The sequence below is a fragment of the Sarcophilus harrisii genome, chromosome 4 (assembly GCF_902635505.1).
Source record: "Sarcophilus harrisii chromosome 4, mSarHar1.11, whole genome shotgun sequence".
Taxonomy (NCBI): domain Eukaryota; kingdom Metazoa; phylum Chordata; class Mammalia; order Dasyuromorphia; family Dasyuridae; genus Sarcophilus; species Sarcophilus harrisii.
In genome coordinates this window covers 441,541,901-441,569,715 of record NC_045429.1, presented here as the reverse complement: position 1 = coordinate 441,569,715, position 27,815 = coordinate 441,541,901, and the positions used below count along the sequence as shown (strand labels likewise).

Sequence of the window (27,815 nt, the reverse complement as noted above, 5' to 3'; positions counted from 1 at the left end):
TGCCCGGCCGCCGTCGGGGCCGCCGGGGTCGGAGGTCGCGGCGGCGTGGTTACCCGGAAACTGCCGCGGCCCAGTGCCGGAGCCGGAGCGGCGGCGTCTGGGGCGGAGGCGACGGCCGCGGCCTGGGCCTGGGCCTGTCAGCGTCCCGGGCTCCCGGAGCGGAACGCGGAGGGACAGCCAGGAGCGGGCCGGGGGAGAATGGTGCAGAGCGGCCCGGAGCCCGCGCCCGCCCCGCTGCCGCCGCCGCCGCTGCTGCTGCTGCTGCGTGTGAGCGCGGCCCGTTAGCGGCGCCTCCCCGCTCCCGCCCGGCCCAGGGCGGCCGGGCCAGCCCGCGGAGGGTGAGCGCCGGGAGATCCCCCCTCATGCCCGCCCCCGGACCCGGGGGAGAAGCGGGGGGCGCGCACGTGTCAGCCCCCTAGAGCCGGGGACGCCCTGCCTCCCCTTTCCTGTCCCCCCAGGAGGAAACGGGCCCCAAGAGCCGGGGACGGAGGAGTGACCGGCCCCGACACGGGCGTGTCTCTGGGGCACACCGAGGCCGGCCTGGCTCCTGGCTCCTGGCTGCGGCCCCGCCGCCCTCCCAGCGCCGAATGACATTTCTCGGGGTGGACGAGGCTCCCTTTGCCCCTTGATCCACGTGACCCGGGACCGAAGGGGGTCCCTCTTTAGCTTTGCCATTAGCCCCCTCCCCCCGCTGTCACTTCGCGGGGCGCCGGGGGCTCGGGGCTGGAGGAGGCCCCGGGTCCGCTTGGGGGGGGGGGCGGCATCCCTCCGCTAGGAGAGCTCGGGGAGCCCGGGAGGAGGAAGGGACTTACAGGTGCAGGGGGAGGGGCTGGGGAGGGGCCAGGCCGGCCCCCCTTCCTCCCGGACTGGCCCCTCCTCCCCGGGTCCGGTCTCATCCTCGGCTTGCTTTTGGAACTCCTTTGCAGACATCCTCAGAGGGAAGATCGTACGCCCCCTGAAGAGCCTCGCCCCTCCGGACCTGGTCCCTGCTTCGTCTCAGAGGTGAGCCCGGGGGAGGGCCGGGAGGTGGGGGAGAAATGGGGGGAGGCGCCGCGGGACAGGCTCCTCCCCCTCCCAGCCCAGGAGTGGTCAGCACTCCGAGAGGAGCATCTTGGGGCCCCCTCCCCTCGGCCTGGCTCTTCCCTCTGGGGCAGCTGAGCCCCCTCCCCCCCCCGTCCTGGGGGGGCAGTCCTCCTCAGACTGAGGCGCGGGGTCCGCCCTGTCATCAGCCAGGGTCCTGCCGCTCTCGTTCGGCGGCCAGTGGTGGCCGGCGGCTTAGCTGACCTTGGGGAGGCTGCGAAGGAAGGAGATGGCCAGCCGCTCTCCAGCCTGGTCTCGGGCTCTGCCACGTGTGCCGGGGCGGTGGGGGAGGGGGCCCAGCTGTTGTGGGAGGTGCTCTAGGATTACAGGTGCCTGGAGTGTTGGGTCCCAGCCTCCGGGCTCCGGCTTGGTTCCTTTTCTCTGTTGTCTTTGGGTGTTTCTCTGGGAACCCGAGCCAGCCAAACCCCGTCCTTTGCCACATCCTGTTTCCTTCACAGATTCCTCTTTGTGAGGCAGGCAGGTCTGTTGGGGTCCCAGGTTCATGATTCTCCTTAAGTTTTGGGGCGAGCCTTCAGCCAGCTCTTCCCTTGGAGGCCGGGGATCGGCCCTCGGTCAGCCCCTTTGAATCGGCTACACTTAGTGAGCCACGCTGACATTCTGTGGGCTGCCTCTCCCAAGTCAAGCATTGAATAACCTCTCCTTAAAAAATGGGAAAGTGACTGGGTTTTAGGTGCCCGAGTCCCTAGACACCCCAGATTTGGCATTTCTTTATAATGATTTTCTAGGGCAAGTTGGGACCTCTTAATTTGCTCTCTTCCCCGGCAGCTCTCCGGTGTTTCATGCTGATGCGTGATTAGGCAATGGGTGCTCAGCTTTCGTAACACAGTGCAGCCTTGCCCAGACCGGGCCCTGTTTTAGCACAGATCACACCTTTTAAAAATGTGGAACCTGAAATGTCATCCCAGAAGCTTCTCTCCACATTTGCCGGCCTTTCTCCCCTCCTTGTCCTACTTAGAGGCAGCAGCTCCTCCAAGTTCCAGGCTCTGCTCATGGCCTGTAGTTAAATCCTCGAGACTTTGGAACCCTGGCAGAACTTGGGGGTAGTGCTGGTCGGGGGCCCAGAAGGGATTGAAAGATGATTGGAGAGAAACTGGGGGGACAGGGGGGAGTCTCGTTCGGTCCGCTGCCCTCGTAGATGGTCATGCTTCTGACCCAGGCCTGCCCCTCAGGGCGCTGTGCCCTCCGATCGGCCACCTCACCTTTGCAGTCGATGCTGTCCCAGATTCAGGATTGGAAATAACCGCAGGTTTCCTCAAGGAAACTAGGGGTCTGGGGTTACCCAGGAAGGAGGTGGGGAAGGAGCCAGAGTCCCCCAAATCCAGAGAGTGGGTGGCACTGTCACCTGCTTCCTCCTAGGGTGGCCCAAGGCCAGGGCTGTGCTGCACCTAGTGCAATTATTGAGGGGCCGCAGAAGGTGGTGGTCTTTCAGGGACTTCATTCACTGTGTGAATCAGTTAGGAGGCTCTGGGCCTCCTGCTTTGGACACCTTGGGGCAGTCACAGTTTATCCTCTTCCCTCTGGGCCAAGCAGACATGGGCCACTAAGGCCCATGTCCCAGCCTATAAAGACTTTAAACCCTCCTGAATGGAGAGGAGCATTCCCCGGCTCTGAGATTGTGAGAGGATTTGGGGGGGGGGGGGAAGAGACAAGTGACCAGCCCACAGTCACTTGCCACCAGAATCCAGGCCCAGGTCATCCTTTGTGGTCTCCAGGCCAGGCACAAGCTGAGCTCGATGAAACATCAGCTCTCCAAAGGTGGGCACCATTCCCCATCTCTGTGTTTCCTGGTACCTGCTCTAGCCTGGGGCCCTGCCCAGTGAGCCCAGAGCAGGTGTGTTTTAAGAATGGCAATTGGTTGCATTGGAGAGCTCACTGTGCTGGGGACCCCCACCAACTGCAGCGGGAAGTCACAAGCTCTACAGGCACAGTGGCTCAGGTTACAAAGAATCCTCCTCCTTCTGCACGTGGGTGTGGGTGCAATTTTTTTTAAATCTCCCACATTGCTTTTAGGTAGGAGTTTTGATTGGGAGTGTTTGGGTTTGGGGACATTTGGCATCAAAAAGAATGGGCTTCCCTCCTTTCTTCCATTTGCTCCAGCCGGGGGTTGGGGGTGGGGGGGAGTGCTGACTCTGGCCTGACAGCGTCTAAAGTTGTTTATCTTTGAAAATCACTTTTGCTTCCTCTCCTGGAACTGCAGAGTGATCTGCTTCCTTTTCAAGGTGTTCTGGGGCTCATGGGCTGAAGCCACAGAGCAAGTGGAATTAATAGTAGATGACCTGCCTCATTTGATTGACATGAGTGCCAAGGTTATTTCAGCAAGTGTGCTGCCAAACTGGGCGGGGAAGGCCGGTTCTTCTTTCTGTTGGCATTTTATTACCTGTACAAGATAATGGCATAATGAACTTTACAGCTATTTTTTCCCTTGTTTTTTTTTTTTTTTTTTTCTCGTGTGACATTTGAAGATTGGCCCTTTGGCAAGAGTCCTGATTTAGTTTGTAAACTTTTTGTAAATGCCCCAAAATGTTATTGGGTTGCTGAATAATTCAGCATTTCAGGACAAAAGGTTTGTTTGAAATTTCTTGAGATTTTTCCCCCCAACTTTTAAATTAATTAATGTGCAGTTTGGTGCCTCACCAGTGCAGTTAATACCCCAGGAGCCTGCTCCATTTTCTTTTCTTTTTAAAATGTGTGTTAAACATGTGCTTATGCGTGACTATTGCAGAACTGATTTGCCCTGAGGGTGGGGAAATCTTTGAGCTGAGTGGCAGTTTTGTGACAGCTCGTAGTCGGCTGCGCTGTCTTCATCATCTTCCTGCCTCCAGTGGAGAGTGCACTGGAAAGGACCCAGAGAGGCCTGGATTCTGGCCTCAGCCCCGTCCATGAGCAAGCACTGTGGGTTGGTCATTTCCCTCTTCCCCTTAGTAGTATTTTCTTTAAAATGAGAAGGTTGGGCTGGGTGGCCCCTTTCCAGTTCTACAGCTTGGTGATTCAGCTGGGAAGAGGCTTACTAGAGATGTTGGTTAGCCATGTCTGTCTCTTCTGACCCCTTGGGGGTTTTCTAGGCGGATATAGGAGCAGTTTGATATTGCCTGTCCCAGTTCATTTGACAGATGAGGAAACTGAGGCAGACTTGCCCAGAGTCATACAACTAGTGTCTAAGGCCAGATCTGAATCCAGGGAGATGAATTTTCCTGACTCTAGGTTCAGGGAATGGAGTATTAGAAGCAGGCATCTTAGGAAGGCTTGGAAAGCCTTGCAGAACTTGTATACAATCCTGGAGGCCATAGGAAGTCTCTGGAGGTGCCGTGGGCAGTGGCTGAATGGATGCTGGGTTAGTGGGGAGAGAGCTGAGGCAGCAGCCTCACCCTCCGGCCATTGTAGTAATAATCTCAGCGTGAAGGGCTGAGGATCTCCACCAAGCTGGGGAATGTGTCACAGAAGTGCAGTTGACTGGCTCTGGCAAACAGCTTGGATACAGGGAGAGAAAATCCTAGCTTGTGAGCCCAGGGGACTGGGAGGATGCTGTTGTATGAGGTCCCTCAGACCATCCTGGAGAGGGACTTGAGCTGGAGATCCCTACTTGGTTGGCTCTACTGAGAGCCCTCAATATCTGCCTCTGAAGAATGGGGGAATTGTACTAAAGAACTGCTGAGACCTCTTGTGGCTCCAGTGCTCTGTGATTCTGGTACTTAATTTGTATTTTTGCTTACTGATTGTTGGATTGACTTATAATTCCTGGTGAGCTCATCTGGGTCCTAGAAGCTAATTTAGCAGTGGCAGCAGAGGACTGCAGAGGGGAAGGAGCTCTGACCAGCTTCAAATTCTGCTTGTGTGACCAAAACTTCTTGAGCCTCAATTTCCCCAACTGTAAAGTGAAGGGGTTCAATTAAATAATGTCTGTGGATCCTTCGAGTCCTAAATCTGTGGTCTTATCATTATGTCACTTGTACAATCAGTTTTAAAAATTCAAGTTCAAGACATAGCTATATACACACATTATTCTCATTCTCTCCTTTTATATCTGCCTATATCTATCTATATAAATTTGCACTTAACACACACATGCATTTCATCTTCTTAGCTTTAGCCCTCCAGCAATAAACCGTGTATCTTTGTAAATATTCATTATCCAGTGTGTTGTAGATACTCATATCTTTGTAGATATTCATTATCTGATGTGTTAGCAATCATTCCTTCGTGCTTTTTGTCATCTGCATATTTGATAAGCATGCCTTAAATACAGCTTTTTCACAAACATGTTGAACAGAACAGGGTGACAGATGGACACATGCCCCAGGTTTTCAGCCGGTCTGCATTGGGCAGCATTGTGAAGGCTGATCAGAGGCAGGGAGCCTAAGGAGGAAGTGACTGAGGGGCTGATGGGATGGTGGCTTCCCGTGAGTCAACAGATAGCATGAAGGCAAAACTGACAAGAGCTGGCCCCAAAGATTCCACTGCAGAGTTTCTTCAGGTTCGGCCTCAGTCCATTAATTGGTCCTTTTTGAATCTATTGAGCTAGGTTCTGGTGCTCTTCCCTAAGCTCTCATCCAGCCCACGTCTCTCCCATCTTGTCCATAGGGACAGATGACAACCAGGATGCTCTTTGATCACAAGTGGGAGACTTTGACCATCTGTGTTGATGAAATTCAGGCATCCTTCATCTGTGAAAATCCTCCTTTATTAGTTGTCACAAAATGGAAATGGGGCTAATCCAACACAACTTGCTCGTGGTGGCTGCCTCTCCCTAAGTCCTTCTTTTCTTCTCTTTGTTAATTCACCCCACAGTTTTGCCAGGGATTGAAGTCAAGTTCATTAGTCTTATTTAAAGTAACTGCCTTAGAATTATTGGGGGCCAAAAGGAACCTCAGTGGCCATCTAGTCCTCATTTTACAGAGAAGAAAAGGCCAGGAGCAGTTCAGTGACTTGTCTGAAGTGACGCAGACTAGCAGGCCTGAGAGTCACACCCCAGTCTGTGGATTCCAAATGCAGAATCTTCCCCCAAGATACCCCCTTCTCAAGAAAATCCAGAGAGCATTCACTGACCCCTTACCAGGCTTGCCACATCTCCCCTCTGAGGTCAGAGAAACCGTGTGCATAAATTATTTTCAGGGGGGTGTCATTTTTTTGGCTCAGGACACTTGATGCTTTAAAAAAATAATTGTCCTTTCCCAACTCTCCTCATCGTGAAGGCAAACAAAATAAACTCATTTCCTCTGAGTTGTCAATGGGTGCAGATTTTCTCCAGCTGTTGTCCTCTGTCCCTCTCTGCAGAGGAGGAGCAGAATTTGTTTTCGGCCTTCCAAAATCAGGTTGGATCATGGCGCTTATGCGGCTTCTGATCTTGCTGAGGGCAGGCTTTCTTCATATCACGGTGATCTCGGTTCTGCCTTCCCCGTCTGCTTCCAAAGTATCCCCTTGTTCTTCTATCTTCATTCTCCATTGAGAGAGAGGTGGGGGCTTCCTTATCTCTGCTTTCATTTGGCTCACGACCGTTTTGTTCTCGCCTTCCCAGTCAAAAGAGTCCTCCTTGCTGAAGAAAACCAGAGCCACAGCAAGTATGGAAGAAGTTCTGCTTTCTTGTTATTGTGCCTTCTTGCCTTGCCTTTCTCAGGTCCTTTGCTTTGATCGTCCAGATCAGAGTCCACAGATTGCCCGGGCACCATCTCCACAGATGGAACCTTCCCTTGTGGCAGGGAGAGACAGTGGGCCTAGTGGGGGTGCCGGACTCCACTGACTGTCATCCTTGGCCTGATGTTTCCCGTGTTCCCCCAGGACTGTCCTTTGTTTCTGAGCACTACCTATGTTCTAGATTGGCTTGTGATTGCTTTAGTAGCCATTGCCTAGTTAACGGGCTTCCATTTTCCCCTAGTTCTTTGCTCCATTTTGCCGTGGATATTTTGGTATAATTTGGACCATTGTTTTCTATTTTGAACTTTCTTGGTGAATATTCTCAGTCATGGATTGCTGGGTTCAAGCACATGTGACCAGTTTAGTCTTTTTGCTTGTCTTTTTGCTTTTTGCCAGATTTATATTGACTGTTTGGATTAATCCGGAGGCTCATTCTAAACCAATATTCTCTATTTAAGTAACATTGTATTGGTCTTTTGTGATGACATCTTCTACATTTTCTGATGTGTCTCCAACCCTACCCCTTCCCATATAAAAAAGGGGGGAGAAGCTTTCCAACAAAAGAAATCAAGAAAAACCCTGATAGGATTAGGGTTCTCCACACGTCATTCCACGCAATTGTGTTCTCCTTTCTTTGATGCTTTTGGCACTGATTGCCTTCACTGTATGGTTGTATTAGCTATTAGCCTATTTTCTTCTTTTCCCTTTGTTGCCAGTGCTGTTTGTCAGGGTTTTGGAAGGTGTTTTTTTTCTCTTTTCCCCAAATAGATTGTAATCCCCTTGTAGGTGGAGACAGTGTTTTGTGTGTCTTTTGCATCCCACAGTGCCTTGTAAAGTGCCGATGACATTCACTAGGATCATCAGATTCCAGATTTGGACCTAAAATGGGCCTCCGGTTGTCTAGGCCAACATCCTCCCCGCTTCTGTGAAGAGAAGGAGCCCAGAGATGTGGAGGGGTTTGGGTGGGATTCACACCCAGGCCCTCAGCTGCCCAGGCTCCCTGTCCTTCTGCGAGGTGTTTGTGCCGTTTTGAGCATCTGATTTTGCTCACGAGTAGCATGTGGGGTCGTGTGCTAAGCTGGAGCACTTGTGCTGGCCCGCAGCACTCAGCGAGCCTTCCCAGAGCAGCTGAAGGGAGAGTGACAGAGGTCAGAGGCCGGGTGAACACCCCCTGGTTCCCTCACTTGTTGGAGTCTGAGTTTTCTCATTGCTGTGCTGGGGACAGTGACATCTGGAGTTGGAGGCAGTAGGAGTGGGAGCCGCCGCTCTGAGAGGTTGGAGATATGTGAGCCTTGGGCCTGGCCGGATGGATGGTGCAGGGCCCTCACTGGCTCCTTCCAGAAGCTTCTCTTCTCGCTCCGACTTTCAGGAAGCCTCCCCTCCCTCCCCCCCAGGATTGTCAATTGGACGCTCAGAATGTGAGTCAGAGTGCTCCCACTGCAGTGGAGGTGAAACAAGGGCCCGTTACCTCACAATGGGCCTTGGGACCAATTGCCATTCAGGGGCTACAGACACCTTCAGAATCCCCTGGGCCCGATCCTGAAGACAGAAAGTGTGTCTGGTAGACCTGGGCTCTGACTGGGACACCCCTTTCCTGGGGGAGGGGCTCGGCGCGCCCTGCTCTGCAGGTGACAGGAAGAAGCCGGGTGGCTCGGGGGCTTGGTTTTGGGGCGTGCTCAGCGATCAGGCCTCCTGAGCTCTGGGATCATGCTTCATGCAGCTGGTTGTCTGGTACACTTTACAGTTCAGATTGTCCATGGTTGAAGTGCCTTGTACACAGGAGACACTCAGTATTCTCCACCCACATGCATTTATCGAGCTTCTTCTGTTTGCTGGGGATAAAAAGGGAAAGGAGACCCCCTGGGCGGGACGAGGCCCAAGGTGCCAAAGTGCTGGCAGGTCCCACTCACTCCTGAGGACTCCGGGCTGGCCTCCATGGCCTTGAGCTTCTTTTCAGGTCTCGACAATGTGAACGGCTGCACAGTTAGCATGCATTCGAGATTGATTTGTTTGTCACGATCGTCCATGACCTCAACCTTGCCCGGGGAGGCAGCAGATGCTTGCCCCTCTTCCATGGGGACCATGAGCACTATGTGGGGCTGGCTAGCAAAGTGGGCTGGGCTTACAATCGTCCCGGGTGCACTCAAAACCTTCCCTTTTTGTCATCCTCAGCAGGTCAAGAATGGTGCCCCTTGTTGGTGCTTCCTCTTCTGCCCACCCCTTGTGAGTCAAGGGTGGAACCAGGCACCCCCAGCGCCCCTTCTTCACTGCTCTCATTGACTTTCTTAGGAGAATCACCCTTCAGCCACCTCAGTCTGAGTGTCCTGGCTTCTGTTCTTTAACTAATTTCCATTTGACTCTTGCTTTTTATCAACTTGTCGTCAGATTCCAGGCACCTCGTGGAACATAAAAATCCCATGATTTCCCAGCTTCATCGTGAGCCCCCTTTGTGGAAAGAAACCCAGAATCCTGGGAAACCTCACAGCCCTTATCAGCAGAGAAGGCACAGTCCTGAACTCCTAACCTCCTCCTGGAATGATTTCCTTATTGTTTCCTTCTGTTTGGGAGCTTTCATCCTTTGTCCTTTATACCTCCAGTCAGCAGCTTTCCTTGAAGCAGATAATAACTTTTTTTTATACCTTTTTATTTATAAGATATATGCATAGGTAATTTTTCAGCATTGACAATTGCAAAACCTTTTGTTCCAACTTTTCCCCTCCTTTTCCCCATCCCCTCCCTCAGATGGCAGGATGACCCATACATGTTAAATATGTTAAAGTATAAATTAAATACAATATAAGTATACATGTCCAAACAGTTATTTTGCTGTACAAAAAGAATTGGACTTTGAAATAGTGTACAATTAGCCTGTGAAGGAAATAAAAAATAGAGGGATTGGAAATTCTATGTAGTATTCGTAGTCATCTCCAGAGTTCTTTCACTGGGTGTAGCTGGTTCTATTCATTGCTGAACAATTGGAACTGAATATTCCATAATATTCATGTACCACAATCTATTTATCCATTCTCCAACTGATGGGCATCCACTCAGTTTCCAGTTTCTGGCCACTACAAAGAGGGCTGCCACAAACATTCTTGCACATACAGGTCCCTTTCCCTTCTTTAAGATCTCTTTGGGGTATAAGCCCAGTAGAAACACTGCTCAAAGGGTATGCACAGTTTGATAACTTTTTGGGCATAGTTCCAAATTGCTCTCCATAATGGCTGGATGTATTCACAGTTCCACCAACAATGCATCAGTGTCCCTGTTTAGCCTCATCCCCTCCAACATTCATCATTATCTTTCCCTGTCATTCTAGCCAGTCTGACAAGTGTGTAGTGGTATCTCAGAGTTGTCTTAATTTGCATTTCTCTGATTAATAATGATTTGGAGCATCTTTTCACATGGCTAGAAATAGTTTCAATTTCTTCGTCTGAGAATTGTCTGTTCATATCCTTTGACCATTTATCAATTGAAGAATGGCTTGATTTCTTATAAATTAGAGTCAATTCTCTATATATTTTGGGAATGAAGCCTTTATCAGAACCTTTCACTGTAAAAATGTTTTCCCAGTTTATTGCTTCCCTTCTAATCTTGTCTGCATTAGTTTTGTTTGTTCAAAAACTTTTCAATTTGATATAATTAAAATTTTCTTTTTTGTAATCAATAATGATCTCTAGTTCTTCCTCTTCCACAGGTCTGAGAGGTAAACTATCTTATGTTCTTCTAATTTGTTTATAGTCTCATTCTTTATGCCTGAGTCATGAACCCATTTTGACCTTATCTTGGTGTACAGTGTTAAGTGTGGATCAATAACTAGTTTCGAAGCAGATAACTTGATCAAGTCAATGCACTGAGCAACCGTACTTTGTTTCTTTTGAATTCTTTACCTTTGGTAAAATTGTATTCTTGTTTCTCTTCACTAGCCCCACTGTCCTTCCTCCCCCTCAAAGAAAACTCAATGACAACCCAGAAATAATCTGTATTCAAGACTTCACTTGCCAAGGCAGAAATCAGAGCAATTTCTTTGGGTTGGGCCTTGTTGAGAGGGAAGAAATGTAGTTATGGAAACATTTTTAATTTGATGCTTCCAGAATATGTTTGCAAAGATCTGCCTATGAAATAGCTGGTCTGGGGCTTAGTTCATTTGGTCCAAAACTTAATGCTGTATAACTACCTTTTCCTTTTTTTTTTTTTTTTTTTTTTTATTGACAGAACCCATGCCAGGGTAATTTTTTTACAACATTATCCCTTGCACTCACTTCTGTTCCAGTTTTTTCCCCTCCCTCTCTCCCTCTCCTCCCCTAGATGGCAAGCAGTCCTATACATGTTAAATATGTCGCGGTATATCCTAGATACAATATATGTGTGCAGAACCGAACAGTTCTCTTGTTGCACAGGGAGAATTGGGATTCAGAAAGTATAAATAACCCGGGAAGAAAAACAAAAATGCAAACAGTTTACATTCATTTCCCAGTGTTCTTTCTTTGGGTGTAGCTGCTTCTGTCCATAATTGATCAGTTGAAACTGAGTTAGGTCTCTTTGTCAAAGAAATCCACTTCCATCAGAATACATCCTCATACGGTATCGTTGTTGAAGTATATAATGATCTCCTGGTCCTGCTCATTTTGCTCAGCATCAGTTCGTGTAAGTCTCTCCAGGCCTTTCTGACATCATCCTGTTGGTCATTTCTTACAGAACAATAATATTCCATAACATTCATATACCACAATTTACCCAACCATTCTCCAATTGAGGGGCATCCATTCATTTTCCAGTTTATAGCCACCACAAACAGGGCTGCCACAAACATTTTGGCACATACAGGGCCTTTTCTCTTCTTTAGTATCTCTTTGGGGTATAAGCCCAGTAGTAGCACTGCTGGATCAAAGGGTATGCACAGTTTGATAACTTTTTGGGCATAATTCCAGATTGCTCTCCAGAATGGCTGGATTCGTTCACAACTCCACCAACGATGCATCAGTGTCCCAGTTTTCCCGCATCCCCTCCAACATTCATCATTATTTTTCCTGTCATCTTAGCCAATCTGACAGGTGTGTGGTGGTATCTCAGAGTTGTCTTAATTTGCATTTCTCTGATCAATAGTGATTTGGAACACTCTTTCACATGAGTGGAAATAGTTTCAATTTCTTCATCTGAGAATTGTCTGTTCATATCCTTTGACCATTTATCAATTGGAGAATGGCTTGATTTCTTATAAATTAGAGTCAATTCTCTATATATTTTGGAAATGAGGCCTTTGTCAGAACCTTTAACCGTGAAGATGTTTTCCCAGTTTGTTGCTTCCCTTCTAATCTTCTTTGCATTAGTTTTGTTTGTACAAAGGCTTTTTAATTTGATGTAATCAAAATTTTCTATTTTGTGATCAGTAATTGTCTCTAGTTCATCTTTGGTCACAAATTTCTTCCTCCTCCACAAGTCTGAGAGATAAACTATCCTATGTTCCTTTAATTTATTTATAATCTTGTTCTTTATGCCTAAATCATGGACCCATTTTGATCTTATCTTGGTATATGGTGTTAAATGTGGGTCCATGCCTAATTTCTGCCATACTAATTTCCAATTATCCCAGCAGTTTTTGTCAAATAATGAATTCTTATCCCAAAAGTTAGGATCTTTGGGTTTGTCAAACACTAGATTGCCATAGTTGACTATTATGTCTTGTGAACCTATATCTTTTCCTTAATGACAGTAAATGGCCTCCTCTAGGAAGTTCCTCTAAGTCTGATGGGAAGCTGGTAGGTTGTAGAGTATTGCAACTGGATGAAAATTTAGAGATCATCTCTTTTATTTTATTTTTGAGATCATCTCATTTTACAAAGGAACATCCTGCGTGTATAAAGGTACTTAGAGCAGCATTTCTTAGAGGAGTAAAGAACTGGATATGATGCAATATATATGTTTATTTTAGTAGTGTGATCTAAAAAATAATCCTTGATGGCAGTTTCCAGGTGAATGCCCTGCCTCATATTTGCATACAAATGAAGGCCCTGAGCTCTGCATTCATTACAGATTGAGGTCCGGACCCTTTATTTGGGGAGAACCAGCTAATTGGTAGCTGGATTGTGTCTTCTCTGTCTCTTCTACACCCCTCAGTCTGGCTTCCAATTAAGAAGGCCTTGTACCCTCTGATTTCATTTACAAATCTGCTTCCTCTGGCTCCCTTCCCTTTTTTTTTCAAAGCCATAAATCCTAACTTTAAAAATAGCTTTCTGATTAGAGTCAAAAGAATGTTGTTTATAAAAATTTCTGTTTAAAAAGTTTTAATGCCTTTTTTTTTTTTTTTTTTTTTTTTTTTTTAACATCATCGTTTCAAAATCCTCTCTCCTTCCACCTGGCCTTATATCAAAGGTTTAAAAAGAAAGAAAATAATTCTGAAAAGACAGCCTCTAACAGCCTATGATTAGAGTATTGCACATGCAGAATCCTCTGGTGGTAAAAGAAGGAGGGGCATTTCCTCAGCTCTCTTTATAGTATTAGAAGGACTTTAGCGGCTATCTATTCCCCACTCCCTCATTTTATAGATGAGGGGTCAAGACACTTGGCCAGGATCACAAAGCTGGTCGATGTCTGAGTTGGGATGTGAACCTAGGTTTTCCTGCCTTCAGGTCCAGTGCTCTCCACTATATCAAGTTGCTGCTAAGTTATAGAACCCCTCCCCCACCGCCCATTTCAAGAAGATTTTAAGCATTTCTGTGCTGTGCTATCAGTGGCTACCAAGTAGTGGTGAAATTCTATAAGCAGAGTATCAAACCCATAGTCCTCTTGGCCATTCCAAAAGATGAACGGGAAAGGGAAAAAGATCCTACATAAATAGCATAGATTGCTACAGTATGGCAGACTCTGGAATGGTTGGCTTTTCCTAGTATGGTGAAGGTTTGGTATTTAGGATCGATTCTGCTCTCTAAGCAGAATGTTGTGGGCATTCAACTTAGTGATAACCTCCTTGAATACAGGAATTAGCTTTATGATCTTTTTAATACCTGATAGTTTTATATTCCTAATTATTCAAGTATAGGTTGGATAAATGAACTCAATGCTTCTCTTACCAATTTTGCCAACTAGCTTCTTACTCATCTGGACACTAGGTCTGTTAAGAGCCTCTTTTGCTTGCTCTTAGATCTCTGGCTCCTCCTTTCCTCATATCTGTTCCCCTTATTTAAAATAATAATAATAATCTTATTTCCAATTATATGTAGAAGCAATTCTTAACATAAGTTTTTGAAAACTTTGAGTGCAAATTCTCTCCCTCCATCCATTCCTTTTCACCTCCCTGAGACAACAAGCAATCATGCAAAACATAGTTCCATACTAGTCATGTTGTGTAAGAAAATCCAGAACCCCCCCCCCCAAAAAAAAAAAATAAAGTGAAAAATAGTATGACTCAGGCTCCATCAGGTCCCATCAATTCTTTCTCTGGAGGTGGACAGCATTTTTCAACATGAGTCCTTTGGAATTGTCTTGGATCAATGTATCCTTGAGAAGAGCTAAGTCATCAGAGTTGAAAGATGTACAATATTGTTGTTACAGTATACAATGTTCTCCTGGTTCTGCTCATTTCACTTTGCATCAGTTCATGTCTTTCCAGGTTTTTCTGAAATTATTCTGCTCATCATTTCCTACAATACAAACTGTTCTCTTTATTTTGGGCATTTTGCACCCCAGCTAAGCTTGGTGGTAGTGTGGTGGATAATTTGGAGTATGAGAAAGGGGCTTTAGTAGGAATATTCCTCAGAGTTCATTCTAGTAGGCACAGTAGGAGCTGAGGCTGAAGTGAAGGTGTGAACACAGAAGTGGAAAGGAAAGAGAAATAGATGGAAGAGAGATTTTAGAGGCTGGTGGTGGGTTGGGTGTAGAGAAGAAGGAAGGAAGGAATTTAAGATGACTGAGGTTTTAACATGGGAAGGAGAATAGGAAAGTATTAGATTGCCTTTTAACATGGGCTGTGATCACATAAAATAACACACAGTACACTGAGAGTAAAGCCACACAGCTGGAAGGATCTCTTTCTAGAGAGGTTTAAATCGTGCTAAAGACCCAGATGTCCTCAGCGGACATTTGTTATGTCTGTCAGTCTGCACAGCTTGACCATCTGGCATGGGTCTTTGAATTCTGAGAGCTGGGGTCTGAAATCTCAATCTATCAACAAAAACCACCATTTTCTAGCCTTTCATCTTCTCCTGCAGTGGCCATACATACATGTGTGTGATTGAACTCTCTGCAGTGTTGTCCTAAGGCGGGTTTGTAGGCCTTCTGGCAGAATTCTTCATCTGTAGATTCAGAAAAACCCAAGCCTTAGACAATGATCACTATCGCTTAAGGAAGGGCTTATGGTGGCTTTAGAACAGAGTGAGTGTGTGTAGATACATTTTGTATACATAGATGGATACATTTTGTGTGTGCATGTTCAGATACATTTTGTGTATATAGATACATTGTGTGTGTGTGTATATAAATACATTATATATGTGCACAGATACATTTTCAGTCCCATTCTATCCTCAAGAACACAACAGCCAAAAAAAACCTAGTCAGACATTATGTAAGAGAAGATGATGATAGAGCTTTCTGTGTTCATTAAGTCTCCTCCCCTCCCCCCCACTTAAAGTCTACCAGTTGGCTGACCTTCCATTTCTCTCTCCAGGGGGTTGTATCCGGGTGGTAAGAATATACTATTTAGTTTCCTTTAATGGAAACTCCCGATCTGTGCCTTCTTGCCCAACTGAGGTCATATTGTATTTACTTTGAGGGCTCCAGTTGCTGCTTATGTGAAGAATACACCGTAGCTCACCCAAGGGAACAACTTGACTCCTCTGAATATAAGCTAACTTCTGCTTCCCTCCAAAGAGAAATTTCTGAAAGAAAAAAAATTCCATATGAATAGATAACTATAGAGGATACTATAAAGAAATACATCTCCTACACATTGAAAAACAGCTTGGATTCATAGACTAGTGGTTGCATTTTTTAGAGCCACAGCGACCTTAGAGGTCCCTTAATACAACTTCACGTAAAGAGAAGGGGACTGAGACCAGGGAAGTGAAAATATTTGCCCACCAGTGAGTGGCGGGGGATGGGGGAAGGGGCTCACTCCCATGATCCTCGATGTTCCAGATCACTTGGGTTTTTACACAGACCAGATTTTGCACGAAAGTGCCACTGATATTTTTGTTGGTGGCAAAGGAAACCAGACACCTCTTCTTTTAAAAATGTTTAATTCATGTCATCATGCATTTTGTATCACGCCCGCTGGCCAGCCCCTTTTCAAGGGAGTCAGTCACATTGTCAGTTTCGGGAATCAGTAGCTTTTTTTAAGAGATAAAATGTCCTTTTGAGATGGTTTGATTTTTTTTTTTAAGTCTTTTCTCTGCTGTGCTCCCCTCAGGTGGAACTAATGAGAATAATGTTTAACATCAATCCCTTGGAGAACCTGAAGGCTCATATTAGCAGCCGGCCTCCACTGGTTGTCTTTATGGTCAGTGTGAGTGCCATGGCCATCGCTTTCTTGACCCTGGGATATTTCTTTAAAATAAAGGAGATCAAGTCACCCGAAATGGCAGAGGTAAGAGAATGTTTAGGATTCATCTTTATTTAGCACTGGGTGGGCTTGTGGGAAAGTGAAAAACATCGACAGTCTCTCTGGGTGAGATGTCTTAATTTGAACTTTTTTTTCCCTCGAGAACATCTTATTATTAGTGTAAAACAGCAAAAGGTTCCTTGTGCTTTTCCTTTGCCAAAAAACTCTCAGGTATTATTATATGCCCTTTTAGCAAAGATCTTGGTTTATTCTGCTAGATAAGTTATGGTTAATTGAACCTGTACAGTATAGTTATTCTAACAGGCTGGCAGCTTTACAATCCTGGGGAACTCTCTTACTCTCTTCATGCTCCCATTGGAGAGTCTAAAACTACATGCCCTAACTAAGGAGTGGCTAGTCTGCATCAGTGAAGGGACTTTTCACTATGTCAAGAGATTGTGACTCAGAACTCCTTGGGTCAAGGTTCGAGAAAATGTTATCTGAAGTTTGGAGAGCCTTCCCCCTCCCCCCCTTTTTAAAAAATAGGATTTACAGGAGGATAGAAGGGTTTCTGAGTAGATGAAAACCACTCCCCCCCAATTCTTTTTACAGAGAAGGCCATTTAGACCCAGTGAAGTCACGTGGTTTGCCCAAGATCAAACCCAGGCCTCTGACTCCAGGTTCCTGCCCCTTCCATCCAGCCTTGTATGGTGGTTTTTTTAAATGTTTGTTACGTATTTCAGAGGAACGTTTTAAAATCCTACATGCTAAGAAGTCTGTGGAATTTTCGAAATTAAATGATTTTAAAACTAAAATCAACTTGAAAAGCATTTACTTGTTGCTTTATGCCTCATAATTTATACTTGATATAGCTTTCTGATAGATTAAGTGGTCTGGAAAGTGCCAGTTTTCTTTAAAAACCAGTCATGTTTTCTCTTAAGCTTAGTAAAGAACCAAGTACTTTGTGGAGAAAAGGAGGGCTAGGGAGTTGGTTCTTTGTATGGTCAGCATTCTGGCTCTTCCCTGGACCTAATGAGAGTCTCCAAGCAGCTTATAAGTGTTGACGGTCATAGGGAACAGAAAGACGCCAGATAAATCCATTGTGATTTGGTTTAATTAGAACTGTTTTAGCTGGAAGCACATGGAACCTTTGACCAGCATGCTTTTGAGAAAAAACTTTAGTTACCCTAAGCTGCCCCTCCTCTTCCTCTGGTCTGGGAAGTGCTGACTAGCAGTGACCTTGACCAGAGGGTGAGCAGCCTTTCAGAGAGGATGAGAACCACAGGATCTGGATTACTTACATCCGGAAAGCCTGCCCCAGAGAAGTCTGCAAGGAGACATGAGTTTCCACAGTCATAGAGTTAGTTCTGGGTGGACTTTGCTGGATAGGGAGGTTCAGTGGGAGGGGAATTCCAAGGCTTTGCAGGTTTTGTGCCCAAATGTTTCAGAGCCTTCATTTCTTCATCAATTCAGTTCGACTCAACCAACTTCAAGTTGCTAACATGTTTAAGAAACTGTTTACAAAGTGGACCAGCAGGATCCATTGGGAATTTTTACTTCAGCTTCAGTCCTTCCAGCTGGTACATTCTTGGGCTGGGCCCAAATAGAGCTGCATTCATCAGATCCAAAGTCCAGTTACTGAAGTTGGGCTGAGAACAGTAAGGGAGTTAAATGCATTTTCATTTGGCTTAAAGGAGAGCGAGCAGTTTTTGATAGAGTGCCATGCAGGAGACAGTGCAGCAAATCGTGTACGAATGAAAATTGGCAGAGAGAAAGTGCTTGGATGTCTCACTTCGGGGGTCAGCTCTGTGCTTCCGGTCATTTTAATGTGGGGCTTCTCATTTCCAAAATGGCTTCTGAGTAAAGCCTCAATGTGCCCTCCAGATGTGAAATCATTAGAAAATGTTAAAAGATGCCTGGGGGAGGGGGCAGTTAGATGGCACAGGGGTCTGGAGTGGGGAGGACCTGAGTTCACTTAACAGTCACAAGCTCTGTGACCCTGGACAAATTACTTAATCCCAAATGTCTTACAAAACAAAAAACAAACAAAAAGATGCCCAAAAGTGTTTTTTCTTCATCTGATATTTGAAAAATATCTTCAGGATGGAGTCCATTGTGAGGAGGGCAGATAGATGGACCCAGATAAATATTAGTGCCCTCTGAGGATTGAGGAATTGCTTTTCACCATAAATGGAATTGAGATTATTTGTAAGTTAAAGTCACTGTTTTGAGAGCTTTTGTATCATCTTTGTCTGACTGGGCTCTTATGCCTCAGGACAACAGGCAGTTTCCATTCCTGGAATCAAAACCAGAGCCCTTTCTCTTGTCCCCTGTGGATGTTATGCCCTAGCTCCCTAGGTTTTTTTTTTTTTTTTTTTATTGTTATAGCTTTATATTTGCAAGATATATGCATGGGTAATTTTTCAGCATTGACAATTGAAAAACCTTTTGTTCCAGTTTTTCCCCTCTTTCCCCCCACCTCCTCCCCTAGATGGCAGGTTGACCAATATATGTTAAAATATAAGTCAAATACAATATAAGTATACAAGTCCATACAGTTATTTTGTTGTACAAAAAGAATCAGACTTTGAAATAGTGTACAATTAGCCTGTGAAGGAAATCAAAAGTGCAGGAGGGCAAAAAATAGAGGGATTCTATAGTTATGCACACCTGCATTTTTGATTTCCTTCACAAGCTAATTGTACAATAATTCAGAGTCTGATTCTTTTTGTACAGCAAAATAATGTTTTGGTCATGTATACTTATTGTGTATCTAAGTTATATTTTAATATATTTTAACATCTACTGGTCATCCTGACATTTAGGGGAGGGGGTGGGGGGGTAAGAGGTGAAAAATTGGAACAAGAGGTTTGGCAATTGTTAATGCTGTAAAGTTACCTATGTATATATCCTGTAAATAAAAGGCTATTAAATAAAAAAAAATTTAAAAAAAAAAAAAAAGAGGGATTGGGAATTCTATGTAGTGGTTCATAGTCATCTCCTAGAGTTCTTTCCCTGGATGTAGCTCGTTCAGTTCATTCCTGCTCTATTGGAACTAATTTGGTTCATGTCATTGCTGAGGATGGCCACGTCCATCAGAATTGATCATCATATAGTATTGTTGTTGAAGTATATAATGATCTCCTGGTCCTGCTCATTTCACTCAGCATCACTTCATGTAAGTCTCTCTAGGCCTTTCTGAAATCTTCCTGCTGGTCATTTCTTACAGAACAATAATATTCCATAATGTTCATATACCACAATTTATTCAGCCATTCTCCAATTCATGGGCATCCCCTCAATTTTCAATTTCTGGCCACTACAAAGAGGCCTGCCACAAACATTCTTGCACATATAGGTCCCTTGCTTCCTAACTTTCTTAACAAATTCTCCATGCAAGGAGCAGGTTGCTTGCCTCTGAGATCATAAACGTGACAGGATTTTGAAATCATCACAGCTGCCCTGCAGATGAAAAGTGATGACAGTTTCACTTGGAAGGAGCTGGATCCCAGCAGTATGGACAGTCTTTGGTCAGTGTAGATCACAGCTCTTTTGTGGCCAGAAGAAAGAAATTCATTATCTGATCATTGGCCTGGACGGATGGCCCTGAGCTTAGAGGACTGGTTCTCAGGCCGATCTGTCGTGAGGCTTTTCTGGCAAGGAAAGACCTGGGGGGCACAGCTCAGTGACCACACCGTGGGACCACTGAGGCGCTAGACTAGCCTTGGTGGAGGAGGGGATCAGATACAACAGTGGCCTGTAAAAGTTCTTACACGCCGGTGTCTCATGGCTTCGTTCTTTATTTAAGGATTGGAATACTTTTCTTCTGAGGTTCAATGACTTGGACTTGTGTGTCTCGGAGAACGAAACCTTAAAGCATCTTCTGAATGACACTGCCACCTCGGAGACTGCAGTGACCAGCGGGCAGGCCCGGTCAGCCACCCAGGCACCTCAGGCCCTCGATGACTCTGGCCCCACGAACATTTCTGTTGCCATCACCCTGACCCTGGACCCACTGAAGCCCTTTGGAGGGTACTCCCGCAATGTCACTCACCTGTATTCCACCATTTTGGGCCACCAGATTGGCCTTTCAGGTATGTTCAAGACCGTCTCTTTTTCCTAACACTTGGCTCTTCTCCATTTCCCCACCAAAAGCTAGAGTGCTGGGAGGTAGCCCTTAAGCTGCTGGACTCCAGTTTCAAGCCTTGTCTCCTGGAGTTCTGTCTGGGAGCCCTTTATATCTGCTGTGTCTTCATTAGTAAACTCCAGGAGTCTATTACTCCTGGGTCCAGTAGATTTCTATATTTGGCACTGAAGCTGTACAAAAGTAGACCCGGTCAACCTTTCCAGTCTTCCCTTCACATGTTCTCTGCCTGGCCAGACTGGCCTTCATTGTGTCCCCCTGTGTCTCTGGTGTTCTCCCGCCTCTGAGGCCCTTTTTTTCCCCAAGTCTCTTCAGCTGCCAGGGTTGTTGTATTCATCAGATCCATATTTTGTACCCACTTCTCTATATACACACTTCAGGTGTTTCCCCCAAAAGACTTATGTCTTTGAGGTCTCCCTTTTCTCTCTTTGTATCCTTGGGGCCTCTCCCACAATGTAGATTTGTGGTCATTCAGGACTGGAGGGGCCTCGGTGCTCGAGACAAGCCCTGTTCCTACTGTAGGAGCCCAAAGGGGCCGCCTGGGAGTGCTGAGCTGTCCTCAGCTGCCCCTGACTCTGGAGCTTTCACCTCTTGCTGTGGCCTCCTGGCTCACTTGTGTGGGCTTCTCATTCCGGCCCTGCTCAATCCCTTCTCCTTATTCAAGTTCTGGGGTGTTCTTTAGCTGGACCCTGAGGGACGGGGAACCCCGACCCGTTTGCTGGCTTTTTGTGGTTCCCAGTTGAGCAGGTGCTTTCTACTTACATTCTCTTTATTATATAAGTTCTGATAAGTTCCCCAAACCTTGAAAACCTTCTGGGCAGGAATGTGGGGCTGGGGGCTTGTGCTCAGGCCCTTAGGCAGGAAGAGAAGGGTCCCCAGTGCACTGAGGCTGCTTCCTTTTCCCAGGGAGAGAGGCCCACGAGGAGATCAACATCACCTTCACCCTGCCTGCGGCCTGGAATTCCGAGGACTGTGTTCTCCACGGCCATTGTGAGCAGGTGGTTTTCACCTCCTGCATGACGGTCACGGCTGCCACCAGCGTGTTTCCTGTTACCGTGTAAGTATGCCCCGGAAGCACTCGGTCAGGCTGCACAGAGGGCCCACGTTGTAAGGACTGCAGTGCCCTCCCCCATTCATAGGGGAGGATTCATTCTGAATTCTCCTAGTTGAGCCTCCAGCAGTAAGTGGAGACCTGGTGCGGCCCGAAGTCCTTGGGCCCCAGCCTCCCACAGGCTCAGCCTCTTGGCCCCGGGGCGGCCCTTCTCCAAATGACCGTGGCCCAGGAGGGTGAGGCTGACATTTCAGAAGCTGGATTGTCATTTCTGAGGGGCCCTCAGCTGTTGGGGAGCTACCAGGTGGGCTGTGCTTTCCTGCCAGCTTCTCTCTGTTCCCTAAGTGGGGTGCTGCAAACACCATGTGAGGGGAAAAGTCTGCGTCAGGGAGGCCGACAGAGGTGGTGGGTTGGCATTGGAAGACCTGGCTTCGAATCTCAGCTGCATGACCCTGAGCAGGTCATTTCTCCTTCTTGGGTCCTTCCAGGTCTTAATGTTGGGATTCTGTGACTCTTAGAGTCCCTAGGAAAAGCTTCTGAGATCATAAAGTCCGAGGGAGGGGAAGGGACTTAGCCTGGATTACCCAGCCATGGCTGCATGGCCAAGGTGATAGCTGCCCTACAGCATATCAGTTTCCCATTGGGCTGCCTCGGAAGGAGCAGGGTCCAGGATGGCCTCAGTTTCCCCCTGACCCTGGAAGATCTAATGATGGAAAACCTAATGACTTGCTGACTCTTCTGGTGTTGAATTTACTACCTCTTGAGAGGGAGTTGGGTACACAAAGCTGCCATTTGGGATGAAAGAGTTTAGTTGGAGAAAACTGGGTACCAAGGAGTCCAGGCAGCCCTTCTGGCACATAACAAAGGGCCGGGATTGGCGTGGTGGGGTTCTCTGCCCAGGAAGCCAGCGGGTCCTGTGTGCGGGCACTGACTCTCCCGGGCACCCCGGGGAGTGATTGGTACAGATCATGGTTTTCTCTGCTTCCCCCCCACAGACAACCGCCGCATTGCATCCCTGAGACCTACAGCAACGCCACGCTCTGGTACAAAGTCTTCACCACCGCTAGGGATGCAAATACTAAATACGCGCAAGACTATAATCCTTTCTGGTGTTACAAAGGGGCCATCGGCAAGGTCTACCATACTTTGAACCCCAAGCTCACCGTCATCGTGCCAGATGTAAGTGACCAAAGCCTCCTGTGTCCTCTCAGCCTTCCAGAGGGAGCTGTGGTTTCTTTTCCTTGGAGGATTTATTTCTAATGAACTGGGGGGAGGGGGAGGAGGGTGTGTGTGAATGTCCTGGGAGAATCAGAAGAATGGGCCATTTGGGGCCAGAAAGCTTTGGTTCTGTTCTTTTGGTTTCTTTTCAACTTGATGAGCATCTGCTTTGTGTCGACAGTGCCAGAGACTCTGGAGATAGAAAGCATATTCTCCTGGGGATCTGAGGGGAGGTCCATGCAGAACACTGACCTATAGATAGATCTTGCACTGGATGGTATAGACCAAGTCCAAGGAGGCACAAAGAGGGGTCCAGGAAAGCCTTTCTAGTGGATGTGGGGCATGTGTGTGGCTGCATCTGGAGGGTAGAAAAGCTTAGGATGGATGGAAGATGGAGCCGGAGAACCCTCCTGGTAGACTGAGAGCTGCTTTGGCCAGCCTCCAGCTTACTGTGCTTTTGAAAGCTTAGAGAGTGTGATTATCCCAGCATCCCCAGGGTGGAAGGGGTCTTTGAAGCCCTCCGGGTCATGGGCCTCTGTCCCTCCCAGGGCACTTTGATATGGCGAAGATTCTTCTTCGATTGGGCCAAAATCTGCTTGCTTTCATTTCTCCATTAAAGAATTTGTGATTCTCTCCTTGTCCCGTGGGTCTGGTTCTTTACTAGAAACATGAAGTTGATTGATGAGCAGGCAGAAACTTTGTATTTCCCCTCCACACTTATGTGTCATTTAATCAGTGGGTTTTGGGGCTCGGGCTGAGGGCTAGATCCCTGGGACAGGTGAGGAAGGAGGCCCCCAGACCTGGTGGCAGCAGCATGCCCATGTTGACGGGTTCGGGGCATCAGCATTTAGGCCTCGTGACTTTTGGTTTCACCGTTCTGAGCTTTGGTCTGATGGAATCCAGAAATAGAAAGAAAACTCTTCTCACAAAGCATATGGAGGGGGGCCTTCTCAACCTGGGGTCCTTGAACTTGTTTCTAAAAACATTTTGACAACTATTCTAATTGGTTTCTCTTGTAATCTCATGTCATTTATCTTGTATGTTTGAAACGTGATTCTTGAGAAGGGGTCCCTGGAGGTCTAATGACCCCAGAAAGGCTTAGAGAAATGAGGGTCCCTCCCCAAGAGAGATGAGGGCTCCTGCACTGGCATTGCCAGCCCGGCCTCTGATTGCAACTGCAGCTGGCTTCTCCCCTTTCCTTTTTGTAGGATGATCGGTCCTTGATCAACCTCCACCTCATGCACACCAGCTATTTCCTCTTTGTGATGGTGATCACAATGTTCTGCTACGCCGTCATCAAGGGCAGACCAAGCAAACTGCGACAGAACAATTCCGAATTCTGCCCAGAAAAGGTGAGCAGAAGCTGGAGGAAGGGTGGCCGTGGGGGGCTGTGGAGGGCTGAGCATCCTCCTGGGCCTGCTGTGTCTGAGCAGCAGCCACAGGCCCAGTCTGAGGAGGAGGGGGCGAGCTGTTCTTTCAGTCTTTTTTTGTCTCCTCCTGTACTTTTCCTTTGAAAAAGCAGGACAGGCCATTTCCCTGTCGTTGAATGGTTAGCCCTGCCTAGAACTTACTGGGTAGATTTGAAAATCCCAGCTGAGCTGGATCTTGGCTCGTGCTGGGGATTGCCCCCTGCCCATGGAGTGCCTTCTGCCCGTAGAGATCCCCCTGCCCAGTTTTCTCCTCTCTTGGTCTGTTGGCCCGAGCAGACACCACCAGAGAAGGGCAGAGGACTCGGGCCACAGCAGGGCCGTGGCCAGCTCGATCAGCTGGGCCTGCACAAGGCGAGGTGTCATGGTGGCCAGATCTCAGTCCACCCCCTCCTTAGGATTCCCACCCCACCTGATTTGTATTCCTTGCCTTGACATTGGAGGAAGCCATCTTTATCTTCAAGAAACTTAGCTTGTCTCAGGAGGCTCCAACTTCTACAGAGATAAGAAAATACGAAGTAATGTGGTGTTGGTGCAAGGAGGAGCCTCAGGAGGGACCTCTTGTGAGAGGTAGCCCTTAAGATAAGCCTTAGGGAACTAGGGATTCTCAGAGCTAGTGGGGGGGAGCAGGATGTGCATATCGGATGTGAGGTATAGCCTGGGTAAAGGTAGAGTGACAGGAGATGGGATCTTGAGTCCAGGAGAAAGAAGGGACACTGATTTGCCCAGGGTGTGGAGTGGGCCATGGGGAGGAAAGTGCAGTAAGTGAATGAAAAAGGGTCCCCACAGGGTGGCCGGCAGAGCCCGTGGGGGCCGAAGCCCCGGGAACGGCCCCCTGCTGACCGATCCCTTTGCCTGTGTTCTGTTCCAGGTGGCTTTGGCTGAAGCTTAGTCCCAAGGAGGGACCGAAAGAACCGCAATCGTTGCCTGCTGAGCCCGGCCTGGATCTGGACACTCTGTGAATATATTATCTGGCAATGTTGGGTTATTCCAACCAAAGACATTTCAAGTGCCTGTTCATTGATTTGTGATTTGTACATATTTATAAAAGAAAAAAAATATATTCAGAAACTGGTCGGATGATGCACTCGCTCCGCACTGGGGTGCGACCAGAACCTTTCAATCTTTCCCCTGTGGACTTCGCCCATGTTTGTGTAAATATGTTAACAGCGTGGCTCCATCAGTCAGAGTGGAACGCCACGGCCCGGCGGCATTGGAGCCCGCCCGATGCCTTTGCGAACGTCTCAAAGCAAACAGATTCATCCGACCTTGGGTTTGGTTTTTGTTTTAGCCCCAAAGTAGCCTGTGTGCACCCTGGATATGGGACATCACCTTTCCAAAACCGCTGATCCAGGCCTGGCCTGGCTTAATAAGGGCAGGAACAACAATAATGATACCTGTTCTCCACTTTGCTCTTTGCTTGCAAGAAAAGCTATCCAACTTTCTAGGATTCTTTCTTTCTTTTTTTGGAAGAAGAAAAATTAAAATCCACATTCACATTTTAATACTGCAGTAGTTAGGACAAACTTACGCTTTTATCCTGAGCAAAACAGATATTTAAAAGATGAATCCATTTCGAAATCATCCCCACTTTAAGTGCTAAGTTTCATTTTGTGTGGACTGTGGAAAACCACGGGCTCGGTGGCGGGATGCTTCCCAGTCGCTCTTCCTTCCTCCCTTGGCTTTTTTCTTCTTTAAAATGGAAAAAGCAGCTTGCTTGCGCCAAGGGACTGAGCCATGTCTCCCTCTGGTCTAAAGGGCGGAGGGGGCTTCCGGGAGCCTGCACAGCCCTGAAGATAGCGAGCTCCAGGAGCGGCTAGTGATACCGACAGCCATGTTTGTGGAATCTGGAGAGGAGGCCCCGCCAAAGCCAGACGCGTCTTGGTTCTCCTGTGACCCACTCGGCTCATTTCTTCCCTTGATTTCCCTTCTTTTTTAAGAATTTGTATTTTCTAATCCCCTCCTCTTAAGTTTCCTCCTCATCTGCGAGAAGAGAAAGCATTTTGTAACTTCCCCACACATCGGAAATGGGGTGCCTTGATGACCATCATTAAGGACCTTTTACATCAGTCTTTTGGTTTATGTTGCAGAGTTTATCAAGTTAAAGCCTTCAGAATAGCAGTCACGTTCTTTCCTTTCACTGGGGATCCTCAGGCATCGCTCCTCTGGCCCGGAGACCTGAGACCCCAGAATCCCCCAGATGGACAGCTGCTCTGGGTCTTTTCCCAGAAGACTGTGAGATAGGCCACTGCAGGGACCTGGCGTTTCAGTGTTTCTCTTGGTACATTTCAAGCACAATAATCATATTTTTCTGATAGACAATGTTTTTTCTGTATGGTCTTTGTTGCTGACATGATGCATGGGTAACTTGTTGAATGTAGTTTTCTTTCTGGAGCCCTGGAGCTCCAGACGGGAGCAGATTTGGAAATCACTCAGGCTTGGTTTCCAGAAATGTCTTACATTAAAAGGCTTCCAGATTGTAGTTGAAGCTGCTACTGACTTAGAATCCTGATGAAGTGAAGCTATAGGAATCGATTTATAGCCGGTGTGTGTGTGTCTGTGTGTGTGTGTTTTGGGGTGGGTGATGCAGCTAAAAAAACTTATTTTTCCCAATTTGTTCTGCTCTCAGCTCATCACACATATACGTGTGTGTGTGTGTGTGTGTGTGTGTGTGTGTGTGTGTGTGTGTGTGCTGATTCTTGATGTTTTCATTGAAGGGAGTGGGGTGGGGTGGGGAACCGATAGCCAAGGGAAAAAAAATGAAGTCAAGAATGGTGCTAGGAAGTGCCAAAAAAAATTCCCCAGGAACATAACTTAGCTGAGATTGGAAAACATCAAAGGTTCATGATTTAGTCAGGCAAGCAGTTGTCAAGGGGCAGAAGCTCACAGTGCAGCAGCCCTGAAGGGCAGGGAGGCTGGAGATCTTGAGGAAGGCGAACCCTGGGCATCCCCCGCAATCCCCGGGGAAGATTCCCCCGGCTCCCAGGCCGGCCTCTCTGGCCGCTGCTCCTCAACCCTCACTCCCGGGTCTGTCTGTGGATGTTGGGGCGGGCCCCAGGCCCGGCTCTGACGCAGCCAGACGCAAGGTCGACGACAAACAGTAGGGTGGTTGTTTCGGATCATATTGATCTCTCCTTTTTGTTCCCTTTCACCATATGACTTGAATCTGTCTCGATTCTCTTGGTGAGTGTTTTTTTCCGTAGTTAGTGCGTCCTGTAGAGAGTCAGAGCCTGGCCGTCGGCCCCGCTTCGGGTCACGGCTGAGATGGCCCGGTGATCCCGTTCACTTTTCTTGTTGCATGATCCGATAATGGCATTCTCTGCTAGGTTAAATTTCTGTGTTTGTAAGATGTGCGTATATGCTTTACAGAATAAAAACACCTGAGTTTCCTCCGGTTTCTCTCTCTTGTGCTCGGCTGGGACCTTTGGGGGAGGCGCTGAGCTCGAGGTCGAGTCCTGGATCGTCAGGCTCTGCCCCGAATTTGGCCACGGGGGGTACAACGTAGAAGGTGTCCTGTTGAGCAGGGCAGAGAGGGAGAGGGCCCCTCAGTCACGCCGCGGAAAAGTGGGCCTGTTCCCCAGCCATCAGGGCCTGTTGTGAGCTAGAAGGGGCCATTAAGCCCATCTGGTCCGACCAGAGGTTGAGTGACTTTCCGAAAGTCGTACTGGTCAATAAAAGGTTAATAAAAGAATGGGAACTCGGTGTCTG

The 27,815-nt window shown here is 47.4% G+C and overlaps 1 protein-coding gene across 2 annotated transcripts; it reads left to right on the top strand.

The window, feature by feature from the left end:
- Window positions 1-26,429, top strand: TMEM248 (transmembrane protein 248). 2 transcript variants are annotated; one of them, XM_031967876.1, is made up of 8 exons: window positions 1-338; window positions 927-1,002; window positions 16,136-16,312; window positions 20,076-20,361; window positions 21,318-21,468; window positions 22,458-22,641; window positions 23,889-24,032; window positions 24,979-26,429. In XM_031967876.1, the coding sequence occupies exons 3-8, from the start codon at window positions 16,145-16,147 to the stop codon at window positions 24,997-24,999; spliced, it is 954 nt and encodes a 317-aa protein (XP_031823736.1). In that variant the 5' UTR covers window positions 1-338; window positions 927-1,002; window positions 16,136-16,144; the 3' UTR covers window positions 25,000-26,429. The 2 variants fall into 2 exon arrangements, with proteins under 2 accessions (XP_031823736.1, XP_031823737.1); XM_031967877.1 differs by lacking the exons at window positions 1-338; window positions 927-1,002 and adding an exon at window positions 8,221-8,357.
- Window positions 26,430-27,815: the final 1,386 nt, after the last annotated feature.